The following is a 26,278-nucleotide window of genomic DNA, read 5'->3' on the forward strand; positions in this document are numbered from 1 at the left end:
ACAGAAAACCTGCACACAGTTTTTTTTTTTACTAAGAACATTTTATTAATAACTACAACTATTATCAACAAATACAACCTGGATTATACATATTGGTAAGCCTAACTTTCATTATTGTAGAAAAAATTCCAAACGTAAGTTTTTCAGTCACTGTGCTTCAATACCATTTCCAGTTCTGACACCCAATCTGGGTCATCTTCCTCAAAGTCCCTAAAAACAGATTTCAAAATGTTACTTTGCAAAATAATCCGACTTCATAAAGAAATATATATATATATATTTAAATTACACAATAACTAGGAGAAATACTGTTGAAAATCTCAGTGGAAGAGGATTATTTCCTGCACTACTGCAGTTAAGGAGCCAGCAGGGGTTCCATTTTGAATTTAACCACATAAGTTTTTACCAGGAGCAAAGAATCATACACCAAGAAACTATGTATGTGTTGATATTAATGGCTTGCAGTTGAACTGCAGTAACGTACTTAAGCAGTTCATGTCCCAGTGCCACCAAAATAAACAATGACATAGACTAAGGTTTTGAGATCCTAATTCCCACCCCCCAAAGATACACACATCTGTAAAATAGAGCATTTCTGTTCAGAACATGTTGACATACTTTGCTTTTTCAAAAGCAGGAAAAATAGGTCACATAAGCAGAACATACAAGTTGAAAAGTCTGTACAAATATGTCTTCAATAAGTAGGTTCAAAAGTGATTTTATTGCACTGTGCATGAAAGAGTAGGAAAGTTAATACACAGATACAGCAAACATACCACTAGTGAGTGGTTTTGCTGTTGCTTATCTGATTTCAAGGTCAGAGTACAAAGACGTTTCATGAAAGAAGGGTTTGCACATTACTGTGGATCTAATTTCATCTCATACTTTCATTTTTGCAAAGTCACCAGCAAAAATAATCTGCTAATAACAAGTAACCTGTTTAATCTCAACGTCATCAATAACTATAAATGTAGCAAAGAAAGTATTTAAGATATTAAAATTTAGTAACATTTGATACCATTATTTAACAGAGAGATGAATTGCGAAAAATACTGCCTTTTTTCAAGGGGATTTTTTTTTTTTTTTTGAAAACTCACTTTAAGGAACCAAAGAAAAGAAAAATAAAAGGATGTTATTTGGACATACGTGTCATCTTCATCAGATCTAGGCTCAAGTCTCTCAGGATCTATGACAATAGCTTCATGTTCCCCATCTACCGTATCAGATGCTTCTGATGCTTCAGTTTCATCAGCAAGTGGACCTCTTAATGTATTTTCAGAAGCTTTGAAATGATAAAAATAAGCGTCACCAAAATCCTTAATTTTAGAAAAATAAAATTAGACATATAAACAGGTGTCTTTCAAATTTATCTTCATTTTTTTGCAAATTCCAGTACAAGCTATTACCTAACTGGGGAGATAACTAATAACAAAATTGAGGCAGACACCAATTATTTATGACTGCAGCTATGCATATCTACAGACTACAATTACCTTTTGCCATGCCATCTTACCATCCTGTCTTTAAAATAGGGCAGTACTGACTCAGTGATGGTGGATTACCTGGAGGGGTTACAGCCCCGTTATTGCACCTTCCTAACACACACACTGTGCCAGTTAGCAGGATGGAGACTGTATGGCTCTGCTGTCTCTGCTGTAAGTGACAAACTCATTCAGTCTTCAAGCCGTAAGTAAAAGTCCTTCATAAAGAGATGTACAAAGACTGGAGATGTACAATCACTCAGGAATTCTTGGTTTGGATTTCCCTTTTTTTTTTTTTTTTGTTTTCCCCAAGTCCACTTTTCATTCCATAAACAAACAAACAAAAACCAGTCTGTTGTGACATGAACACACAATCTCCATGCATAGGGCCTACATATCTTAGAAAAATAAGTCTCTATTGATAAACATATTTACAAAACCGTTTGGGGATTTACCTGCTTTATAAATTGTGTATGTTTTAAATGCTAAGCTGATTTCTGCGTTACTGAGAAAGTTCATCAGGGTCTGAGGTGTTTCCTTGTTCCACTGTTTACGTGGCTTATTTTCACTGTAGTTTATAACAGAGCCATCTAGGTATAAAATCATTAATAAATACTTCTTAGATGAAATTGCATTAGCAGCACGGATTGCAAAGAGCACATTTAAGAAAAAAAAAAAAAAAAAAGGAAGAAAGGAAGAAAAGTTGCAGCCTGTTAGCACCACTGGCCTCTTCTAACATACTTCATTTGACATCTAGAGCAAAGAAAATTACAGAATGTAACATTGCAACTTCTGTTCTGAGGGAGCCAGCAGAAACCAAGACCTCATGTGAGGAGCCAGAGTCTCTGCAAGCTTATTTGGTGACTCTAAGAAGCTCACAAAAAGGAGCCTGTGGCCATTTTTGTGCCTTTTAATGGCAGAATATCTAAATACATGCATTTTTCTGTCTTCTTTCACTGCCCTGGATATTATCAGCATGTAACACTTGCATCTCCTATCTCATCTGATTACTCAAATCTGTATGACTTATTTCACTAGCATGTATGTATACACATTTACTTAGAACACATCTCCAAAATCAAATGAAATTTTTCTAACAATCTAATATGGTAGGGGTCAGTTTAAACCTGTGACATTTGTCAGAGGAAATCCCATATTAAATGTTCCTGTTAAAAGCTGTTAGTACAGAAGAAGGACAAATCTCTGCCTCACATCTGAGGCACATCATTAGTTGTTCTTGTCATTGGCATTATCTGTACATTAAGTGACTACAGAAGTAGAGGCAGAGATGTTACATGCTCCCAACAGAGTGCTGTATTTGAAAGACCAGCAGCTGCATTCTGCATCAAATTAATTTTGCATGGTATCTTCAGGATTACACTGACAAATGGCATGTAAAGAGGAGGGTTGGTAGCATAACTTTTTATCGATGATTACAGTTTTAGGGTTGCTAACATTATCTCTGCCTTTGCAGCCCTCCTGTCACCCAAGACCACTAAGAAATTGTTAGTGTCAAATGTATCTTCATCACAGTGGACTTCTGGAGTGTTGGTTAGTAGAATATTTTAAAAATATTTTTACATCATTTTAAATATTATCTGTAATTCTCTGGCTTTTAGAATTCGTGAAGAAGTACTGATATTACTTAAATTAAAAATGCATAAAGACACATTTAATTAAATCTTACTTTTAACGTCTTCAGATGTAAAACTGGCAGAAAGCAAGGAAGCATTTTCCAGGACATCCACTACGGTATTAAATGACCTCTTTTCCCATTTTCTCCTCTGGGGATGTGATGAATCAGTAATTCCTGGGAGGACTTCAGAAGTTTCTGCTGTAATTGCAACAAGATGATAACCAGCATCTAACCTGTTTTTCACTGTCTGTTCAAACTAAGAGTACAGCACTTCATGTTTGATTCTATGGGTATAAGTCAGAATCCCTTTTATTAAATTCAGTAAAAATGGTGTAGAATAACCCCATGCATTTACTCCATACCAAATGTTTTCAAACAATATTTTTTAAAATAGTTTGGCCAAGATTAATATTACTTTTAAATCTCAGATGAGTGGTAGGAGACAATATATTAATTCCAGACGTAGTAGGCAGTGGCATGGTTTTATAGAGATGCAGGCTTGTATGCTTTACCTGTTTAAATGGCTGGATCAATGACATTTAAATGTCACTACATAGAGCGACATTCATAAGCCTTAAAACTGTAAGACTTACCCTCTGCATCAGTTTTCCTTTGCTCCTTTGTGCATTTATTCAAATCCTTAGAAATATTTTCACTTTTCAAGTTGCTATGCTTGCTGCTTTCATCTTTGCTTTGCTTTAAAAGAATAAGGACCACATTAATCTTTATCTTTGCCGTCCAGAAAAACAAAGCAGTACTATTGGCATGGCATTAATTATTTTAGTTTTGCTACAAGAGAGCTGGCCTAAGGATCTGAAAACTAAACTGCTGACACCATGAAGGCAATGGCAAGTGCTACATCTATTATTACACACTTCATGCTGTTTCCCTTTCTTGACACACTCTGTTTATGAAGCAAAGCACAAATGTAGTGTTTTTTTTTTTTCCTAAACAATTGAAAATAGTAGCAGAATCAAGATAAATGAGTCATATTCCAAGAGAAAACAAGATGCACCCAAATATTAAGATTCTCAGATTGACAAGTCCATTAAAAGAAAAAAAAAATAGCCCTCCTGGCAACATATTTTGAAAAATATACTCAATTTGGCTGGGACAGGCTGTGCTACAATCTATCCATAAGTGATTTCTTGGTCACCTGTGACTTACTTCCCTTCACCTGGAATCTCACATGGGCACTAAAATCTGAGAATTGTGAGAATTATGTCCAGACTGGACTGTTTCTACAGCAGCCTGTTCAAAATGTGTCCCAAAAGCAAAGAAAATACACTATTTTATGCAGTATCCCAAAATTTACAAAAACAAGAGAGGTGTTTTTATTTATTTATTTTTGACAGGTCTATAACAAAATCCACTTTGGAACTCAGCTAAACGTGGAAAACATCAAAATGTTACAAAGGTGTGAAATTGAAACTGCAGCGGAACTTTGCAATTTTGAGTGCAGATGACAGCTGACATACTAGATGGTTTGGTTTAGCCTACTAAGTTTTCAAAATGCTTTTTTTTTTTTTTTTCCCTATAATACAGAACATTTTAAATTGCTAAAATGTAAATTTCATATTTATATCTGCATACTCACCTTACTTTCTTTCTTATTTGAGCTTCCACCAGCCGTAACGCTACCTGACACATTAAGGGACAGACACAGGAGTTAGTACATTTGGCAAACCTCCATGGTAAAGTGATGTTTGAGAGGTATGGCATCATTACCACTGAACCAGGTGATGAAAATTATGTGAAAGCTTCTTCACGCTCATGTCAATGTATCTCATCCTCAACAGGGAGTCCCTGTACTATTCATTTCCTCTGAACCTTTCTGCAGTAAAATAGTACTGCAAACATGTGGTTGTTACAATTTTGGGTGTAGTTAAATTTATGCAGAACAAAAAATCCCAAATCCTCTATAAAAATTAAATTGTAGGAAAAATAACTTGTTTCACCATATTCTGGAAAAGAAAGCTCTGTCATTTAAAATAGATGGAATAACTACAAGTTTTTCTCATTTTAAAATTGATAGCTTAATTCTAGCAGAACTCTAAAATTTAAAAATGTATGTATTGTAGCTCTGCACTGTATTTCTGGTGGAGGGAAGCTAATGATGTACAGCACTCAGCTATGCCCCATTAAAAGCCTTCTAATATGAAGCCTCATGTTGGAATGCAACATACACCCTTCAAGCATTTTCCATACAAGTTCAAGAATGTTACATTTTGAAATAATTAAAATTTGATTGCAGCATACAATGTTAATGTTTTATAGTTGTAATTAAGATCTTACAATTCTTAGGCTTTTTATCATTCCTGTATCAAGAAAAAGGTTGCTGACTTACCTTGTGGTCTCAGTGCCGTGCCTTCATGTTTCCTGGTTTCCTTTAATGTCTGCTTGAATTCATCTGCCACCTGGAATGGGTATGTAAAGACACCAGTACAGGACCATTTTAATCTTTCTCTAGTTACTGTATATGTTATTTGTTAAAAATGGACTTACTATACAACAGAATTGTGACAGCAAACAGTGTCTAATTTCAGCAGCATCAGGTCAATACTCAACTTTTCTTTTTAAAGCAAACCCTTCCTACAAATGTATTTACAGCTTTTAGCATAGGACCTACACAATAGAACATTTTTGTTATATATACACTACCAAATTACAAAATAGATCGATTTAGTATCTAAAAACGTAGATACTACTGTTCAAATCCAGAGACAAACATTATACCATACCTCAGGAGGCAAACAGTTTTTGATAAATTTGGCCAAGCAACTCCTTTTAAGAATCGTACTGGCTGATGGACGATCCTTGGGATTTCTCTTAAACATCTGTTTTATTAAATATTGAAGTTCATAGGAATAGTGACATGGTAGTGGATTGTAGGATCCTCTGCAGATCTTTAGGATGAGGTGTTTCCAGCTTTTTGCTTGAAACTGTGTTAAAAATAAATGAATATTAGAGCACAGAGTTTAAGAATAAGGTAAGAAGAAACTGATGTGATTTCAGAGCACCTTTAATATTTATTATACAAAAACATGTGGTATGCATCTACGTAGGCTCTCTATAACCACACTGATTTAGATCCCAATTTGAGAATTTCAGGCCCGTAATTCAGAGATGTGGAACAATGACCCTGTGTGAACACATCAGTAACTCCTTCATATTTTTGAATGAAAAAATCTGGTTTTAGTTGAAACTTTATATTGTGATCACAATACTTCTTGCAAGTAATAAGAATGAATAAGAACTGGTAAGAATGAAGGGTTTACTACTACTCTTGCCTATCTGTATGAGATAGCTTAGATATGAGTATGAGATAGCTACTTTTCCCAGCTGTTACCAGCCTTCAGCCAGGAGTTACTGCTGTCAGGCACAAGTCACTGGACAACTGGAGTTATCAGTGGGGACAGCTAAAACCAGACAGCAACAACCTGAGCTAAAACAGCTGAGAACTTCTCTCTCCATGCACAAAGAGCGTTCTTATGGTAGACCCCATTGGCTCTGCAGCCGAGCATTCATGGTGTGCAGCAGCCTTTTATATCACCTCTGACAGGCTATGCAAGAACAGGTAGGACCGTTGCATAAAAACAAGTACGTAACACTTCACTGCTGCCAAAAAGGAAAAGATGCTCCACTCCTTGATACCCCAGCTCTAAGCACTGCCTAAATAGCTGTCACACTGCCACAGACATACTCAGGGTACCACACGTCCATGCACATGTCCTTATTACTCAGTCACATGCAGTATGAACTCCTAAACTCTTGTCCTGCTAGCAGCTGCAGCTGTAGAAAATCCTTGGCTAACACACAGGATTTCAAGGTACAGTAGTAACTTGATGAAATGAAACCGCTGCTTACAAAAAAGTAAGACAGAATGACCTTAAATTAGGACAGCCCCTTTTTCTTGCCAAAACAACATATCCTGATAAGGCCCCTCATCTTCGCCATGTGTCTGTATATAGGAGCCAGAGGAAATTACCACATAGGAAGCACGGCATCAATGATGGAAACACAAGTGTCCCAGAAATGACTGACCTACAGAACCATATTTCCAGCTTCTCTCTGTCCCAGTACAACAGTGACTTGTTTGATTTGCCTGAATAAGCAACAGGTATATCAATCAATCACTGATGTGAAGCAGCAAACTGCTTACTACTTATTAATATTTTGCTATAGTTGCATACGATATATGCTTCTTAACAGAGATTTTCAGTGTCCTTGCCTCCATCTTCTGGGATCACCTTGATCCCATAAAATGCAATGCTTTTTCCAACGTCCCCACAGGTATCTCGAACCAGTCCGGCACCCACTGGACTTAGTAAGCCCCAGATCACCTCACTGATATTGAAGGAAACCAAGCTAGCAAGAAAGAAAAAACGTATTTTCTAAAAATTTAGGAGAATGATTGTTTCACCAAAGGGTTCAACAGATCCATGAGCTGCTGAAACACAGAAGGCACGTAACAGAGAAGGGTTGAGAAGGGCAGAGCAGTGCTTCCCTCTTTCATAAGCAGCAGCAACAAATACATCAGTCAAATATGTAATTGGCTGTGAACCCATCAAAGTACAATTAACTGCTATTTGAAGTTTTAGGAATTCCAACAGTGCTCTAATAGCAAGAAAGCCATACTTACTGGATGTGTAAGAGTGCACAGCTCGTACAGAATGCATCCCAGAGACCATATATCGCTGTAGGCACAGAGAAAGATGAGAGAAAATTGGAGCCAAAAATTGAAATTTAATAGCAAATAAAACAGCCCAGCAAAAGTGAAATTCACTATGTGTGCATAAGGGAATTAAGTAAACTAAAATAAATGTAAATAATCATAAAAGTCAATACAACAATGTGCTTAGCCTCTCCAGTGGAAAGAATCTTGCTTATTTTAACCTACCCTAAAGTAAATAAGGGTGACTGCCATACAATTGTAACAGACTTCTCATTCCCAGAACGTCTCCTAAGCAATTTGCTTTGGTGATATTTATCTCTTTCTGTACTACAAAGCCTTTGTGCTACATGGCCCTAAACAACAGATGGCAGCCACAGGATCCTAATTCCGAGAGCTGGAATTCTGGCCCCTGCCAGTAAGCATTCTCCTGCTGGGAAACCATCGTGTTCTTCCACAGCAAGCAAGTAGTGCCACCCCCGCAAAAAAAAAAAAAAAAAAATCAAGTTACCCCTTGCTCAATTCAATGCTTTATCCAGACCAAATACAGATCGGCTACATAGCCAGATTTAAATAACAATAAAAAAGATGTAAGTCAGTCAGGCATTATTTGTGACCCCTGAACACACAAATACCTTTTGTTGTTGTATGGCATGCTTTCCCAGATTTCTGGAGGTACGTAATAAGGGGTTCCCACATATGTGCAAGCATATGCCCCTGGACTATTGAAACGACAAAGAAAAGTCACATGAAAAGTAATGCCTTAAAACATTCTGTACTACTTATATATGATTAAAAAAAAAACTTTACACCACTGAGATCAGTGGAGATATCCACATACTGTGCAAGAAGACGTGCAGATCCAAAATCCCCCAGTTTTACTTTTCCATTTTGGGTGAGGAAGATGTTCTGCATTTCAACAGAAGAACAGTTTTACACACTTAGGTATCTGTTTTTCTAGGAAATGTTTCTGCAGTTTGCATACAAAGAAAAGGAGCAGATAATAATTTCTGATCTTTGATATTTCCTTTTACTTGCTTCACCTAGTACTCCTAGAAAAAAAAAGTTAAGAACTACGCTTTGTTTAAAGGCAAATGGAACAGTAATACAGGCCCAAAGCATTAGCAAAGAAAGAATCAGACCTTAGAAATGCCTTAATCTCACTGCTGCACTCAGAACCCTAAGGACACAGTTTCTTCTGAATTTCTATCTTGTTGCTAGGAAATAGTAAGAAAAAAAAATAAAGAAAAGCAAGATATTTACAAACTGCGTACTCCATACACATTTTTCATGCTTCTGTTATTGTTTTAAGTTACCTGCAGCCTGCCACCAGCAATTGGTGCTCTCAGCAGTGTGGATATGAAGGGTATAGCTATACTTTGGTGATGTTTAAGGCCACAACGTTCCATCATTCCATACACCCAGCAATTTCATCTACTTAATATTCTCTAGTTCAAATGGAGAATATAGCGTGTAGCAGTAACAGGAAATTATGAAAGAGGGATTTGAACATTTGCATGCAGAGGAGCTTGTAAACGGCAAAAAAAACCTGCGCACTTCACCTTGGATTTGATATCCCTGTGCAACACACGTTTATCGTGAATGTGTTTCACACCCAGGCACATCTGCACAAACCAGTGAAGGATCTGAAAAGAGTAATGGAGAGTTATAATGGTTCAATACTGTATGTAATGATTACTTCACTCATAGATTTAAAAAACAAAACAAAACAAAAAGGCATGTTCAGAATACCTGGGAGTTAGAAGTAACTCCAGCACAGTGTCCTCTGGTTACCACGGAAGACTGAATTCTTTAAGGTAAAGTGTAATTTCACATGGCAGAAGGAATGCTTACTGCATCTTGAAAAATCTAATAATATGTAACAATAACAAAGCTAGGGACTCACTCTCTGATGGTCATTATCACAGAATGGTTTGGGTTGGAAGGGACCTTAAAGCCCACCTGGTCCCACCCCCCTGCCATGGGCAGGGACCCCTCCCACCAGCCCAGGTTGCCCAAAGCCCCATCCAGCCTGGCCTTGAGCACCTCCAGGGATGGGGCAGCCACAGCTTCTCTGGGCAGCCTGTGCCAGGGCCTCACTACCTTGAGTAAAGAATTTCTTACTTTTATCTAATCTAAACCTACCCTCTTTAGTTTGAAACCATTCCTCCCTGTCCTACCACTACACCCCCTGACAAGGAGTCCCTCCCCACCTTTCCTGTAGTCCCCTTTAGGTACTGGAAGGCCGCTATAAGGTCTCCCTGGAGCCTTCTCTTCTCCAGGCTGAACAACCCCAACTCCCTCAGGCTGTCTTCAAAGGAGAGGCTCTCCAGCCCTTTGATCAGCCTCGTGGCCCTCCTCTGAACTTGTTCTAATATGTCTAATTATAATCATGACAATTACAATTTCATAGCAAATAAGCAGATTAAAAGGCTTGCACTGAGATAATAGATTATTTCTAAAATGAAACGTATTATGTTTAAATTTACAAAATAAAGTTCCTAGAGATACTCAGACAATCTAAGTATTACAGTAGGTGAGGATTCTGCTCTTTTCATTTGAACTGAGATGATGCTTCTAAACTACAGGAAGTCATTTCCAATCACTACGGTGTAACTTTGAACCTTCTGTGAAGTAACTTTATAGCTTCTCTGATAAAAGGAGTTCATGCATGCTGAATGCTTCAAACGTTTAACTGCTACATATTTTATTTAGTCTCCTGGTTATTTTCATTTATCTCATCGGAGGGTCTTATTTGCTTCCAATTTGCAGTACCTCTTAATGGGCTCTAAATGCTGGCTGGTTTGTGTTAAATTTTTACTTGATTGCGTAAATTTATGCATTTAAACCTGTCTGCATTTTTAACAGCCTGTGCATTTCTCACATACAGACAGCAATTTTTTTCTTACTCCTTTTACAGTCCAGTACTTACCTTGTTCTGCTGGAAGTTATCAAGTAGTAATGTTTCTCTCCTATCTATAAGTACCTTGTTTCATTTAAGGTGTCTGTATATCTATGGCTTGTTTTCTGTGACAGAGTGTGCTTCAGTTTACATGAAGGATTCCTAGGTCCTTGTTTCAAAACTATTTCTTACCATGTCTTCAGGGAACAACTTTCCTCTTTGGTGCTTAATCTTTTCCATTAAATCTCCATCATCACAATATTCCATCACTATATACAGATGTCCATCAGCTAAATTTTAGGTAATTTAAGAATAATTAGTAATTTAATGAACATGATAATTATATTATCTTTACTATAAAGCTCCAAATACATGCTATATATTATGAATTACATGTATAATAAATATGTATTATAAACATGTGCTTTGTTTACAACATTTATGATAAACAAAACAAAAAAAAAAACACACTGATCCCTGAAGAGTACGCAACTTATAAACAAATACAGATACTTTAAATTGTTTTATTTACCTTCAAATGATTCCTTATAGGCAACAATATTTGGGTGCTTCATTTTAGCCAAAAGAATAGCTTCCTTCCTAGAGTTCTCTACATCAGATGAAGACTGAAATGAAATGTACATTTATATAAAGGTTACTCTTGTAGATTTTCACATATATACACGATGGACCTCATTTCTTTTCAGAATTGTTCTTCAAGTTACTTTTTTTCAGTTATTTTAAAAAGTCTTTTAGAAACTTGAAAACTCCATCATTTTTAGCACAAGGGGTATTATTAATTAAAGACTTCTTCCTGGGTGTCTTCCTAGTTCAGTTAATGATTTCCTATTTTAACAGCATAGAACTATGTAACAACTAAACAGCACACACTGATTTTGGAACAGCTGACAGCTATACTGTATGAACTCAGCATAAAACCAAGTGCCCAGGTATTAGCTTAGTTTCAGCCTCAATAAAGTCAGTGCCTCCCATTTTGTGATTTTTTTGGTTACCTAAATGCAGAGCGGGTAACCTGAGTAACTGCTTTCCAACAGTAACATAAGGCTAATTTCTTCATCAGGTATGATGAAATCTAGATTCTAGTGAAGTTGATGGGAATCCAGTCAAATACATCAGGGGAACAAGAGTTTAATCCTATCACGTTTTCTGAAACAGAACAGATTTTACTATTATTATGCATATCAAATCAGACACAGGTGCAGCCCAGCTATACACCATGCAGATGCCTAATAAACTGAACTCTCAGCAAAGGCATTCAGAGTTTCCAAACTGTATTGAGAGTTATGTTTTAAAGTGGATGGGGAGGTGATGCGTGTGTTAACACCTACCATAGGAAGTCTTATTTCCTTCATTGCATACTTCTGGTCAGTAATTTTGTGATGAACGAGGAGAGCTCTCCCGAAGGATCCCTCCCCTAATACTTTCAGCACTTCGTATCCTTCCATTCTGTACAAACTTAGGTTCAACGCTTCTTTTCAAACATTCCCCTTTATAAGATTATCTTCTAAATTTTGTCATGAACTTGATCCACTTTTTTTTTTGACATTTGTTAATACAATCTGCGTGAGAAAAAAAACAAGGGCAGAGGATAAATGTGGTATATTGGTACCTACAACTGCTCAGCATTATCGTAACACAGCTCTCATCGCTGCTATCATGACTGATGAACGCTTCAGGAAATTCAATTCAAAACAAATCTTTTTGTTCCCTGTGCTTCCACAGATAATGGCACACAAAACATACAGGCACAAGAATGGACACGATAAACTTCAGGCTTTCAGCATCGATTCTCACCCAAACCAGCAAGAAACTGGCTTGTGCAAGGCTGGTGGTGCATGCATGCAAGGACCCCTACAACTAGTAGATGCACAGAGCGGGTGGTTTATTTAAAATGTAGGTATTTTCAGCTTTCTATGTTTCAAATATCACTTTGCATACACGGCAGCACTCACAGCTCAACGCCTTGATGGATCGTTTCCGAGAGGAGCATCTCAGGGCACCCTGGGGGTTCCCGGTGGTTTCAGTACCTGCGGTCACGGCTTCGCTGCTTGGGTGAGGGGGAACCTGAGCCCCCAGGGGACCCGAGAAGCCTCCAGGGGACCCGAGGAGCCCCCAGGGGACCAGGCGGAGCTGCGGCCGGTCCCTGTAGCAGGGTTGGGGCCAGGGCCGGGCCGTGAGGGGACGAGCGGCGAAATGGCCGCGGGCGGGCTCTGGGAGAGGCCCCGGCCCCGGCCCCGATCCCAGCCTCTGAGGCGGAGCCGCCCGGGCAAGGCGGGGCCCGGCCGCGGCGGAGGGTGGGGGGTCGGGGGCTGAGGTGTGGGGATTTGGGGTCTGGTCTGTGGGGTGTTGGGGTCTATGGTGTGGGGTGGGACCGGAGAGCTCCTCGGAGCAAGGCGGGGGGCTGAGACCCGGCGTTGGTTGGTAATGAGGTGCCCCAAACAGCACCGCCCCCCCCGCTGGTGCCTTCAGAGTCTCCTCGGAGTCTGTTGCATAAAAGCCAAAAGACTCAGAATGGAGGGAATAAATAAGTAAATGAAAAACTGGGCACTGTCTGCTTCAGCAGCACACCCTGCAGTCACGAAGATCCCTCAGTGGGTGCTTGGATTTCCCTGTGTGATCAGGAGAGGTCTCTGAAGAAAATGTAGTGCGACAGCACACATCTAACAAGAACCCAGGCTTGGAATGAACAGAAGTGTCTTTTCTGCAAATAGAAGGCCCTACTATAAAATACAGACCTTTTTTTAGGACTGAAGGCTAACTGTGAAACATTTCATGACATTTTGCTTTGACAGCTCACTTTCAAAATTCAACTAAAATAATTGACTAAAATATAATTTACTCAAGTAATCTATCTGGACTTTTCCAAAGCATTTGATGCCATCCCATATGACATCCTGGTCTCTAATTTGGAGAGATGTGGATTTGACAGATGGACCACCTGGCAGGTAAGGAATGGGCTGGATGGTCACGCTGAGTTGTGGTCAACAGCTTGACGTCCAGGTGGAGACCAATGACAAGTGACATTCCTCAGGGGTCAGTACTGGGACCAGTACTGTGCTGGCAACACGGACAGTGGGATCGAGTGTGCCCTCAGCAAGCTTGCTGATGACACCAAGCTGAGTGACACGTTGGAGGGGAGGGATGCCATCTGGAGGGACCTGGACGGGCTTCAGAGGTGGGCCTGTGTGAACCTGATTAGGTTCGGCAAGGCCAAGTGCAGGGTGCTGCACCTGGGCAAGCACAAATACAGGCTGGGCAGAGAATGGACTGAGAGCAGTCCTGAGAAGGAGCTGGGGATTCTGGTGGATGAAAAGCTTGAAATGAGCCAGCAGCACGCACTTGCGGCCCAGAAAGCCAACAATATCCTAGGCTGCATGGGAAGAAGCACAACCATTAGGCCAAAGAAGATGATTGTCACCCTCTATTCCGCTCTCATGAGACCCCACCTGGAGTACTGTGTTCAGCTCTAGGGCCCCCAACATAAGAACATGGACCAGAGGAGGGTGACAAAGATGATCTGAGGGCTGGAGCACCTCACCTACAAAGACAGGAGTTGGGGTTACTCATCCTGAAGAAGAGAAGGCTCTGGGGAGACCTTATAGCAGCCTTCCAGTACCAAAGAGGGACTCTTTGTCAGGGAGTATAGTGATAGGACAAGGAAGAATGGCTTTAAACTAAAAGAGGGGAGATTTAGACTAGATATAAGGAAAAGTTCCTCACTGTGAGGCTGATGAGGCACTACTGGAACAGGTTACCTAGAGACAATATGGATATCCCTGGTTGTTCAAGGCCAGGTTTCAAGGGGCTTTGAACAACCTGGTCTAGTGGGAGGTGCCCCTGCTCTGGGGTTGGAGCTAAATGATTGTTAATGGCACTACCACCCCAAACCATTCTCCAAGTCTGTGATTTTAATTTTCAGGAATCCAGTCTCAGGACTGTAGACACGTTCCACAATTAGTTTCTAAACCAAAGCCCCAAAACAAAGAACAAATACAACTCAGTTGATTAGTTTAGTAAATCTGCCATATTACAGACCAAAGCAAACCAATATTATAACAGTCACGTAGTAATTAGTGTATCGGGCCCCATCTAAAGTAGATTAACTGATCGTGAATAATCCCTTTAGTTAATGGGATTATACTCAGTTTCGTTGAAATACCCCGTAAAAATGGATACCGCAGTTCAAGCTAGTTGTACACCTACCTTACAATCTGGTTTCAGTTTTCAAAACTAAATGCTGCTGTAGTAGATACTGCCCTACTGGAATTCCTAAGTTATTTTTGTTCCTTAAACTACAAGTTAGAATATGCAATTCTAAATATTTATAGGAATTGTAACAGGAAAACAGTTGATATTATATTACAATCACTGAGATGCGATATGAAGTGTGTTAAATCTAATTCTTAATTCAGTAAATAACGTCAGTCATATTTAACATGATGACCCTGACGTTTGTAAGTACCAGAACAGACCAATATATTTACCACAAGAGTTTGAAAGCACAGAATACACATTTAGAAGTTTAGTGACTCAGTCAGATTTCATCCTAAGCCCTCCCAAGTTTTAGATACCACCTCTCTTGAAGCTGCTAAAAATACATATAAAATCCCACCCAAGCTTCCTTAAAAAGGATCCAAAGGATCTGTCCCTCCCATGTAGTGTTGATACTGAGTTTTACTCTTCCACTTCAACGGTTTCTTCCTTCAGCTCATTGTTCTGGTTGTGGAGAAGTGCAGCATCTTTGGGTTCCAGTTCTCCCAGTTGTTCAAACGAAGAGATGCATGAATCTTTATCTTTAGGAGTATCTAAGGACTTGGACATCTTCTCCCGAATGCGTAGGGAATATCGCAAAGGGGTCACGATTTTCAGGTCTTTAACACTGGAGTCAGTTGCCTCATGGTGCAGCTTCGCACTTAAGAAAATTAAAATGTTATTTAATGCAGGCACACAATCATACAAACTCATCTAGCAGGAACAGGTCATTACCCCTGTTCAATACTTCCATGTTCCCATAGACAAAGGAAACAGCAAACAAACCCTTTCCTATCCATGCAGTTAAAGCTGGACATACAACTCTTTTCTTGGCAAAATATTTTAATCTGGTAAAACTCCTGAGAAGTTTCTAAAGGAGGATTCCCCCCCAACACACACAGTTCCATCAGAAAACTACTGTTCCCCTTGTCAGGGACAGCAGACAGCTGCTAGGAGCCCAGCTTCAACACATTCCAAAACTGAGCACAACTTCCTGGAGTCTGTTATCTCAAACGGAACTTTGTAGAAAAGGAGAATTCAACTGTTACCTGTTTTATCCTAGGATTACCATCCAGATTCTTGCATCAAGAGACAGTTAAGATAATTTTTACATGACAGTTGCATCTTGTTTACTTTCTCCGCACTTTTTGACATACAAACACATTCATATTTGAGAAAGGACAGAATAGAGGCACCAAACTTCTCTTTATGTAGAACAAAGATATTTGATTACCCTGCATTGAGGCATTTCAAAGCCAAGCGTTTCATTTGAATTCAAGGAAACTTTAAAAGACTATATTTTTTGAAGGAACAAGAAGCAATCCTACAAACTTAACTTCTCAAGTGCTTTTAACTCACAGAAGCAGTGCCTCCCTGTTTCAAAATGGCCAAACTTACTGTTGCCCCAGGTACTGCAAACTTTCCAGAGTTACCTTCTGTAATCTTACCTGTCCAGGTATGGTGTGGTAGGTGGGTTGCATCTCATCATGGAAGTTGTGTCATTCTTCTTCTCAGGAGAATTAACTGCTTGGGCTAGCTCTTTCACCCCATCTTCATTCTGCTCTTCTGTTTCGCGTTTTCCTTTGTTTTTTGTACGCGCTTTCGCTTTGTGCTTCTTGTTCTTTTTTGGCAAGATCTCTCCTTCTGGTTTCAAGTCTATTTCTTCTTCTATTTCTTCTTTTTTGGTCACTTCATTGCCAGTCTCTGCCTTCTTATCATCACTCTCTGCTTTCTGGTCATCACAGTTGAGACTCTTGAAGGTCTCCTGAACCTGCTCGAGAGATGAATTGGGTTCCTTGCTGACCTCCTCTGTCTCTATCTGAGCTTCTATCTTGCTGACCTCCTCTGCTTCTGTCTGAGCTTCTATCACAGCACTCCCTGAAAATAAAATATTGAAGAAAGTACAGCTGTGAGTAGTTACAACTAAAGAGAAGGTAATATTTTTAGGGAGATCTCTGTATCCGTGAAGTTTTACAGAAGAATGAAAGTAACCAATGCTATGCCGTAGCAAGACTGAGCATCTGCTATTGAAACAGCTTGCACAAAGAAGCAACTGACTTTTAGCTCACAATATCTTTTTTTTTTTTTAATTTACTATTTGATACTCAGGCTAAAAAGGCTGCACAGTGTTGATTTGAGAGAGCTTAAGCAGGAAGTTTGAATATAAAAGCATCTCCACTACCCATCTTAACATGCCCACAGTCAAAAGGGATGATTTTAGACAAGGTTATTTTCATATTAAGTACAGAATGATCACAGAGAAGCTTCCATAAAAGAATCTGGTATAAGCATAAATAGTGTAAGCGGTTAATTTGTGTTGCCAGTCAAGCCAGGCATTTAGCTACAATAAAATACTGAAACTTACCATCCTCACACTTAATCAGGCTTTCGGTATTTTTCATAATATCTATTAGCATGCGTCGTAGTTCATCTTTAGGCTGGAAAAAGAAGTTTTATTTTAGAAAACAGTTCCAAAATTATTTACTATTTCAACTTACTTGGCTTAAGTTAAAGTGGTGCATCCTACACAATGTTCAAAACCCTGTAATGCTGTTCAAACATAACTCAGAACAAAAATTAATCCTGTGTTTTCTGTATTGGGTGCCCTAAAGCTGTATTTGATGCCCTGATATCTTGCTGGTAATAAAGCAAAGGAACTAAGCTGATCAACAATGTAAAATTAAGTTCTGTTTGGGGTTTCTAGTAATAGCAGAAGTCTCAATCCTTTATTGCTTTAGGCAGAACATCATAAGATACTTTAATGATCCTAAACCTTTCTTCTTGAAAGCAGTTAGGATCTACAGTTACAGAGCAAACCAAATTCAAATCTGTGCATTCAGATGGTTCAGATGACTTCCTTATCATACAAGCATTTATTGAAATCAGCAGTACCTGTATTTTACATGCTCTATACTTTCACGCCTTTTTGTTTGTTCATCTCAGACTACACAACAAGTTGCTCACCATTGCTCCTGCCAAAATAGCCTCCTCATAGACAGCAACAAGCTTTTCAGGAGGGCCTGTCCGTTCAAGATGCATCCAGCAGATCCAGTATTTTGCAAGTTTTTTAGCCCCAGGAGTGCTCTGTATCAGATCTTGCAACATGGCACGTACTTTATCGCCTTCACATCCCTAAAAGCGACATGACAGAAGAGAATCAAACACAGTGAACATCCCTAGGCACTGTGTTTTTTATCCAGTTTTGACCTAAATAGTTGTTTTTTTTCAAGAGCGACCCTGAAAGTTGAAGATAGCAAGCATTTACAAAACTGAACCATGAACTTGAGCACAACTGTCATTCAGCTATTCTTCTGGATGAGAACCATTTATACCATCCCTTTTACATCCAATGCTGACTAGTCCATAGATAGTTTCAGAACTACTTTAAAAAGACTTTCAGAATCCAGACAAGTTTGTGCAAATGCAAACATGTTTCAGATGACTGACTTCATAGCTACTCTCATTACTTAATATCTCTTCTAATTTATTATTTTACCATTATTGCCTCATCTCATTGGTAGTTCAATGAGTTAGTGAAGTTGAGCAACAACTGTTTGTTGTTTTTTTTCATTTGTCAGCAAAAACTATGATCTTGCTTAATTTGGGGAGCAGTTAACCCCCTGCATCTGATTCACAGGTCCATCATCATGTCCATAGGATTTTCATGCTGTAGGGGCCTACATAAGTAGAATTGGTAGGCAAGAGATTGAACACCTGCTCAGATAACTGCAGACATTCCGCAAGAGTCTTGTTGACTTTTTCACTGTGTAATGCGTGATCTAAGGAACCGCCAGCAGAAGAAAATTCCTGCTCTTCACTCTTAAGCCGGGTTTCCAGAACCACGGATATAGGTGGCCTCTTCATCACTTTTCCTCTGGATGCCCTCCATTCAGCCAGGCGAATTCTGCATTTAAGAACATTATTAGTGGTAGTGAAACAGAAATTAGATTTTTGCATTAACTGACATTAATTGGGTAAATCATACAAAGACATACTTTGTGGGGAGTATCCAAATGCTCCTCTAATCCTCCCCCTTTAATCCTAAAAGGCATATCGTTGCCATTTTGATCTGCACAGAAATTTCAGAACCATGCACATCACCCCACCTACTTCAGGTACTTGACAAGTCCGGATTCTTTCATCTCTCCCTTTTCAGCAGCAACAAGAGTCTTTGGCTATAGACCCTGATTTTTAGAGGGTAAAAACCACCCCTGATTCATTGGTCTGTTGCCTGTCTTCTGTAATCTCCATCACCCAGTTCAGAGCAGAAAAACTAGAACAAGACTCTCTAAAGACACAAAACATTGAGACCAGCATAAGATGACCCTGTCACAGAGCCTATAAAACCTGAAAATCGTGCATAAGTGTAATTCAGTTCATAGAAGTTTCATTTCAACCCCATCACCCTACAATCAGAGGCTTTTGGTAAATGCAACTTTTTCCAAGGAGCTCTACCAAAAACGCCGAATAACTTCTAAATTTAGGAATCTTTACCCTATCATCTAGGCAGCATTCACCAAGCTGAAAAATATTTAATTGGAAAGTGCTCTCCTCGAGTTCACAGACACTCTCACTTCTATATACATCTTGCAGCATTTTTTATTTTTAAAAGCACTGCTGTGCAGGGGCAATTAATTTACAGAAGCATCCATCATGCTCAAGATTGTCAGAACAGTTTGCCTAAAAACCAGAGTGCAAACAATATTGAACTTTCTAACTGCATAAATACAAGCTGTAAGCCTGGAGAGCTACTGCAATTAGTCTGAATCCTAATTTCACACTATTAGGTCTACAGTTCTGGTCTGCCACCTTTCAGCATCAAGTTCAAACACTCAGTTCTTAACTTTCAGTGCATCTACAGCAAGAAGTAATTTATTTATTATTTCTTCACTGAAAATTAACAAGTTCTTGGAAAGCAGGTGTGAACACCTCACGAGATCAAGCTATAACACGGTGACTATTCAGTTACCTTCTCTCTTCTGCTGACTCTTTCAGCAAAACAGATTTCCTGTTGCCATTAATTTTAGAATCCTGCCCTGTCTTCATGCCAGGAAGAACTGAAACTGCTTTTGCTGGGGCTTCTGGTTTTGCATCTTCACGGCAATCCACAGGTTTCTTCACTCCTACTACTCCACGGTCAGAACTGTTCGAAGCAGCCTTCAGTGGCTGTGGTCCCCTTCCAATCGTTTTTTGGGTCGTTCCTTTCTTTGGCACTACACCATTAGGTTTCACAGAATTAGAATAATTTGTGACTTTGATGGTCTTCAGCACTACATCGCAGTTGCTTGTGGACAAAGCTTTCACTGCTGGCTTGGTGGTAGAAGTAACAATTTTCTTGTCTGGCAAAGAACTCTTTTCCCCTTCACTTTTTGGTGCTTTTCGGAAGGAGTTTATCTTGGATTGGATAACTTTGCCACGATACGTACCAAGCACCGGTTTCTTTGTTAGGCTGACATTTGAATTCTGCTTTTCTGCAATCAGCTGCTTCTCTTTTATGCTTTTTATATACAAGAAGGACTTGGTAAGTGTTACGTGCTGTGATTTTATTTCAGTGACTTTATCCTTGGAAGTAAGATCTTCACCATCATAGCTTGTCCCGGATGCCAGTGTTATCACACTAGATTTTAAAACAACATTTTCTTCTGAAGTTGTACTTGCTTGGTCCCATGAAAGTTTATTAGCATTCTCTTTATCCTCCTGAAGTGAAAAGCACATCCATAGAGACGTTAGATGCATGTTCATGCTACGTATTACTCATGTTTCTAAGAGACTTTCACTTGTTTACAGGAATAGAGTATTTAGCAGTAAATGCCAATGTAAAGGAGGCAGTATTTATACAATTAGTGTATACATGCACACCAAAGTAGAACATTTGTCAACTATTATTCCAGAATTCACATCCCAAAATCCAATAAGGATTCTTTTAAAGTCTGCTTGGGAGTAAGGGGGCCCAACCCAAGGGCTAAACTCCTCTTACAGAAAGAGAATTCCTTTAAAGCAACTGACAGCTTTTAACTGCCAAAACTGCCTTCCAAGAGAGTGATAAGCTGCGAACAAATATCTCAGTTTGAATAACCCATCCCTTAATGGCAGCACCATTCCTCCCCTTAGCATGGATTGCTGACTGACACCACGTAGTGGGTAAAACCTTTAATTAGGTCATTAGGACATGCTACCAAAGGAGGGAGAATTTGTTACATTGAGATGTAGGATGCTGGGGATAAAAATGGACGCTTGAGTTTTACACCTCATGACCTCTAGCAGAGGAGAATGTGAAATGGGATCTGGTCTCTTCCTCCAAAGAAGTTACTCTACAGCAACTAATACAGCATTGTCCAAATGGAAGCTTATGGCATAGTGAAAGATTCAAAAGCAAGGGAAAAAAAACAAACACAAACAACATGAATAGCACAGAGAAGTCTACAGAAGCTGTTATTCTTCTTTAATGAAATATCCTTGACTGTAAGAACTGTTCTGCATCTCATTCTCCGATCAGTCATTCAGGATTAGAAGTTGGGGCTTGGCCAGGCCAGTAACTAGTTCTCAAATACAAGCGCTGCTATTTATTTATTTTATACTACATGAAATCCCTGTAATTTAAGTCATGTTTAAAAATCACAACACATTAAAATGGACCAAAATACCCCTCTTCGAGAAATTTCTAAAAAAAAATTTCACACTTTGGAAAGTGCTCACATTTGAAATTTTTTCCAACACTCAGTTCTGAGATTTTAAGCTTTTTGCTTTTCTCTTCAAATAATGGTAGGTTTCTCAAGTCTTTGAGATGCCAAACTGAAAACAATCTAACACGAATACTGGCTTTGTGTCGAGTTTTATTTTACCCTTCTCATGATGACAGGTCTGGAGAAGAATCTGCTATTTCTAGCAGCACAGCCACATACACCTTAATTCTGGAAAACTTAAACAAAATGATATCTAATGACATCATTAATATCAATATCTTAAACAAAATGATATCTAATGTGCACTCACATTAGATATTCAGCATCTACTTCCGACTGCATTACAACTGACAAACCACGTGTTTAACAGTGTTTTGTTTTGGTTTTTGTTTGTTTTTAAAGTAACCAAGCATACTATATGAATCATCTGCTGGCAGAAGATTTTGCTCAGATTTTACATAACATCCCCGAAGGCTGAAAATGCATATGAAAAATTCCAAGAGTCCCAAGAAAAGGTGACAAAATTAAATCATTACTGGCAATAATCCCTCCTCCGGTCAGGTACAAACTGAATACCAGAACGATCCATTACATGCAGCCCCACGGCAGCTCTCTAAAAAGCAAGTATTAAGCTGCCACTGAATAAAGGCTTAACTAAACACACCTCTGCACATGCAAAACTTTCATGTTCTGGAAGTCAGGTATCTTAAATGTGGTTTAAGTGAGTGGAATGTTGCAGACACAGAAACAGAGAGCCATCAGTATTTGAGTATCAAAGACTTACCATTTCTGGCTTTGGAGATGCTGACAGGTTTTTGTCTTGCAGTTTATTGCTGACTGCTCGCCTAGTTCCGCTACTGCTTAAGAAACAAAAAATAAAACTTCAACCATCCTGCAATGTAACAGAAGAATGTATTTTTTAAAGTAAGTTCATATGGTCCAGAAGGCAGTCTACAGGAGAAGCATTTCTGTTCAGAATGTGCTCTTCCCTCAGTAAAGACAAATGCTAAGCAAGCACCGGTCATGGCTCAGACTGCAAAACATCCCCTTGTGCACCACAGAGAGCTGGCTAACCGAGGCAGGGAAGGAAAGATAACAGACCACATTTACTGCAGGTGCCATTCACATGTTTAGGGATGAGCACCAATCTGTGTGGCATGATGCATCTGCTACAGAAGGTCAAATTTCCTGCTGCAGTTGAAGTGGACGGAGGAACGGCTGCCTGCAGATGGAAGCTGAAGCTCAGCTACTGCAATAATGAGGCCAGGCCATTTGAGTTGAGTCTGAATAAAAATACGTCAACATAGATGGCCAGTCTACACTGTGGAACAGTAACAGCATCAAAAAGGGAAATAACTGCAAAATAAAAGCATTAGGCATAGTCACAAGCACGGTGGCTCTGAACAATGAGTTAACTGAAGGCCATGAAAAACCCTGGAGCTTCATCGCCAGAGAAGAAACGGAAAGCAAGGAAAAGTAGTAAAGTAGATAGAACTACACCAAAATTATTGTCACAATTAAAGTAGTCAGCACTGGTTTTCTAAAGCAAGACAGTTTTTTACAATATCAAAACACTTGCCTTTTCCAGCTACATGGAGCAGGTATTTGACAGATGATATTTATCCTTGCCATTTATGTGTATGTTATATTCAAAGGTCACTGCTCAGTTAGATTTGTACTACCAAGAAGTTCCGTGTGCTGTTGACCACTACAGGACCTTAACACTTCAAGCACACAAAATGATGAACAACACTTTCCATTTAGAGAGGAATACGTTTCGAAATTAAATTTACCACTTGCAAAAATATTGATGTGACAAAGCTATACCATAAAGTACTGTTGGAGCTAGAATCCTCTGTACTTCACAACACCACCTTCTCTAAAGAAGCTTTTCTTTCTTATTGGGAGGTCTGATAATGAATGTCCCAGCTTCAGAAAGCAAGATTAAATATAATAACAATATAACAAGTCAATAACAAGAAGTACTAATACTGGATGATAGGCGTCTGCATTCTTTGTATAGAAAGTTGTGCCTATCTACTGGCCATCACACAGCCTGGGTTCTATTACAATAATAGTTTCTGCTAAGAGCAAATGTAAAGTAATAGCTACAAAATATACTGAAACTAGATCAACTGGATTGTGAACACATGCTGCATAACCTGAGTAGAAAAACAGAAAAAAGGTGTTTGTAGAAGGTAGGTCGTAGAGGCAAATAGTAAATTGGCATCTGAAATAAGACTTCTGCCATGCAGGTGTCCTGTTCTGTCTTAGTCTCCAGTGGAGCAAGTGACACACTTCCCAGGTTGCATCTATTAAGACAACGCACTTGTTTAACAAAACCTGTCAGTGCTTGCTGCCAATAAAAGGACTTTCAGCAATCCAGGTGTTCACCAGTCTTGTTACATGGTCTCACCTTTTGATTGAGCTTTGCTGTAAGTACTGCTGCTCACACCTTTCCCACCAACCACGCCACCTCCTAAAGGAACAGAAGCTACACCAGACAGTAACAGTACCTGATCGGTGCCTTGTTTTCTTGAATGGGCACGCCAGAAAAAGACTTTTTTCTTGACAGATATTCTTCAACTTTTTGTCTTCTCTGTTCTAGTGGGTTTAAAAAGAAATCGTATTACATTCTAGTACATTTTCATCTACAGTGGTAATGCCTCTTCGAAAACTGGAAGAGTTACGAAAATGTGTAGTTAAGAAAGCATCAAAATATTAACAGATGTGAAAGACACGCACACGAACCCATCTGGCCAGGTGTAAAATCACTTCCTTGTCTTACAGACCAAGCATGGGAATTAATTACAGTGTAAAATGATCTTGAAAAGGCCTTAAGCCAGCCCCCACTGCCTTAATGCAGAAAGTCATCCCAGACCAAGATGCTATTTCCCATCTTCTTGCTGGTTGACTACGGAGCAGACTGTCAGCCCTTCACAAGTCTACATCGCTGATCTGTAAATTTTAGAGCCCTTATCTCCACACATGACCTTGGCTTGCTGGAAGCAGCTGGAATAGGATGATCCTGCCCAAAGCAGAACCGAAGCACCCACAATGTCAGTCTGGATGTTTCATACTTCAGAAATCTCCATCAACATGTTCCCTCAGCACTGTGACATTTCTGCATTACTGAAATTCAGACAGTAAAAGCTGTTAAAATACTGTCTTTGAGACCCCAATGTTAACCCTGTAAGGCAAGAAAAGAATTAAGCACTCAACTGAGCAATCTCGGGTTTCAAAATAATAACAATAAAAATTGTCATCCCACAGAATGTGGTAATTGTCCTCAGAGCCTCCTCCTTGCATGGGAGAGCTGAAAAGGGCAAGTTTTCTCATGCCCTGACACACCAAAGCCAGTAGACACACAGCCAGTAGAACAGACTGAGACCTAGGTGTCTAAGTTAGGAAGAAGGAAAGGAGCTTGCAGAGGCAAGTCCTGCAGAGATGTCTCTGTCAAGAACGTCTGTAGACATGCGTGAAGGCTGCCACAGCAAGCATTCTGCTTCTTAATTTCAGGTTAATTTCAGATGGAGAGCAATGTGCTATTTGTAACTGAGCATTTGCACTAGGATCCAGCTTCTGTTTGGCTCGTAATAAGCCTAAAGCTGTTTCAATTGCTTTTACCGTTTAAAAGAATATTTAAGATGAATTAAAGCCTGCAGCCTTTTTTCAAGAAGTGTTCTCCTGTTAATGCCCTGCACTAAAGAACAGAACAGAAAAATACAAAGCAGCAAATAATTTGAACAAATATTTAAAAGACTGTTTACATGCTTAGTGCAGTGGGATGTGCAAGGTGCCCCTCCTGGAGCTCAGGCTGTGCTTTTGTAAAGTGAATTGTGCCTGGACATGACATACATCTCCCTCAGGAAGAAGCACTGATTCTAGTGTGCCACCTACCTCCTCCATCGGCCACAGGGAGAGCCACAGAACCACCTAGGCTGGAAGAGACCTCCAGGATCACCAAGCCCAGCCTCTGACCTAACACTAATCAGTCCCCACTAAACCATATCCCTAAGCTCTACATCTAAACGTCTTTTAAAGACCTCCAGGGATGGTGACTCCACCACTTCCCTGGGCAGCCCATTCCAATGCCTCACAACCCTTTCGGTAAAGAAGTTCTTCCTAACATCCAACCTAAAACTCCCCTGGCACAGCTTCAGCCCATTCCCCCTCATCCTGTCACCAGGTACGTGGGAGAACAGACCAACCCCCACCTCGCTACAGCCTCCTTTAAGGTACTGTAGAGTGCGATAAGGTCACCCCGAGCCTCCTCTTCTGCAGGCAGAACAACACCAAAACCTTACACATATTTCTCTGACGGGGCAAGAAGCTGCCGTGAGGAACCACCACCGCCTGGGCACCTCCAAGCAGCCCTCACACCTCCACCTCCCCACAAGGAGAAAAACCCCGAGCCCCACAGGAAACAAAATAAAAAAACAGAGCACCCCAGGCACACAGAGGAAGGAATCGACCCCTGAGAGGTGCACTTCTCCCTCAGCCTTACCTCTGAAGGCGGGCTCTGCCCTGCGGCTGGGGGGAAGCCGTGCCGCCATGGCCGCCGCGCCGTTTGAACCGCCCGCCGCGGGGCTTGAACGCGCCAATGGCCGCCCGCCCCTCCCGCCGCCGCCC

The 26,278-nt window shown here is 39.9% G+C and overlaps 2 protein-coding genes across 4 annotated transcripts; both read right to left on the reverse strand.

The window, feature by feature from the left end:
- Positions 1-39: 39 nt before the first annotated feature.
- NEK3 (NIMA related kinase 3) lies at positions 40-12,882 on the reverse strand. Of its 2 annotated transcripts, none has more exons than XM_032208164.1 (16): positions 12,665-12,882; positions 12,041-12,271; positions 11,224-11,317; positions 10,884-10,981; positions 9,352-9,435; positions 8,631-8,698; positions 8,425-8,511; positions 7,760-7,814; positions 5,859-6,059; positions 5,465-5,534; positions 4,715-4,758; positions 3,711-3,813; positions 3,169-3,315; positions 1,937-2,071; positions 1,147-1,282; positions 40-210 (listed from the first exon to the last, which is right to left on the reverse strand). In XM_032208164.1, exons 2-16 carry the CDS (start codon positions 12,155-12,157, stop codon positions 144-146), a joined length of 1,506 nt encoding a protein of 501 aa, XP_032064055.1. In that variant the 5' UTR covers positions 12,158-12,271; positions 12,665-12,882; the 3' UTR covers positions 40-143. The 2 variants fall into 2 exon arrangements, with proteins under 2 accessions (XP_032064055.1, XP_032064054.1); XM_032208163.1 differs by having other exon boundaries at positions 3,169-3,321.
- A 1,832-nt stretch (positions 12,883-14,714) lies between these two features.
- Positions 14,715-26,216, reverse strand: CKAP2 (cytoskeleton associated protein 2). 2 transcript variants are annotated; one of them, XM_032207559.1, is made up of 9 exons: positions 26,154-26,216; positions 24,163-24,250; positions 22,431-22,503; positions 19,933-20,660; positions 18,678-18,867; positions 17,928-18,095; positions 17,329-17,401; positions 16,412-16,841; positions 14,715-15,624 (listed from the first exon to the last, which is right to left on the reverse strand). In XM_032207559.1, the coding sequence occupies exons 1-9, from the start codon at positions 26,200-26,202 to the stop codon at positions 15,387-15,389; spliced, it is 2,037 nt and encodes a 678-aa protein (XP_032063450.1). In that variant the 5' UTR covers positions 26,203-26,216; the 3' UTR covers positions 14,715-15,386. The 2 variants fall into 2 exon arrangements, with proteins under 2 accessions (XP_032063450.1, XP_032063449.1); XM_032207558.1 differs by having other exon boundaries at positions 22,431-22,506.
- Positions 26,217-26,278: the final 62 nt, after the last annotated feature.

The sequence above is a fragment of the Aythya fuligula genome, chromosome 1, assembly GCF_009819795.1.
Source record: "Aythya fuligula isolate bAytFul2 chromosome 1, bAytFul2.pri, whole genome shotgun sequence".
Classification (NCBI taxonomy): Eukaryota; Metazoa; Chordata; class Aves; order Anseriformes; family Anatidae; genus Aythya; species Aythya fuligula.

Bases quoted from the DNA above. Each gene is read 5' to 3' on its own strand.
- NEK3 (XM_032208163.1), bottom strand. From the start codon at position 12,157: ATGGAAGGATACGAAGTGCTGAAAGTATTAGGGGAGGGATCCTTCGGG. The intron at 10,982-11,223 runs GTAAATAAAACA...CCTAAAATTTAG, and splicing joins CTATAAGGAATCATTTGAAG to CTGATGGACATCTGTATATA. The intron at 5,535-5,858 runs GTATGGTATAAT...TACCCATTCCAG, and splicing joins AAAACTGTTTGCCTCCTGAG to GTGGCAGATGAATTCAAGCA.
- CKAP2 (XM_032207558.1), bottom strand. From the start codon at position 26,202: ATGGCGGCACGGCTTCCCCCCAGCCGCAGGGCAGAGCCCGCCTTCAGA. The intron at 18,868-19,932 runs GTAACTGAATAG...TCTTAAATGCAG, and splicing joins GAGTCAGCAGAAGAGAGAAG to AATTCGCCTGGCTGAATGGA. The intron at 17,402-17,927 runs GTGAGCAACTTG...TTCTTTTTCCAG, and splicing joins CTATTTTGGCAGGAGCAATG to CCTAAAGATGAACTACGACG.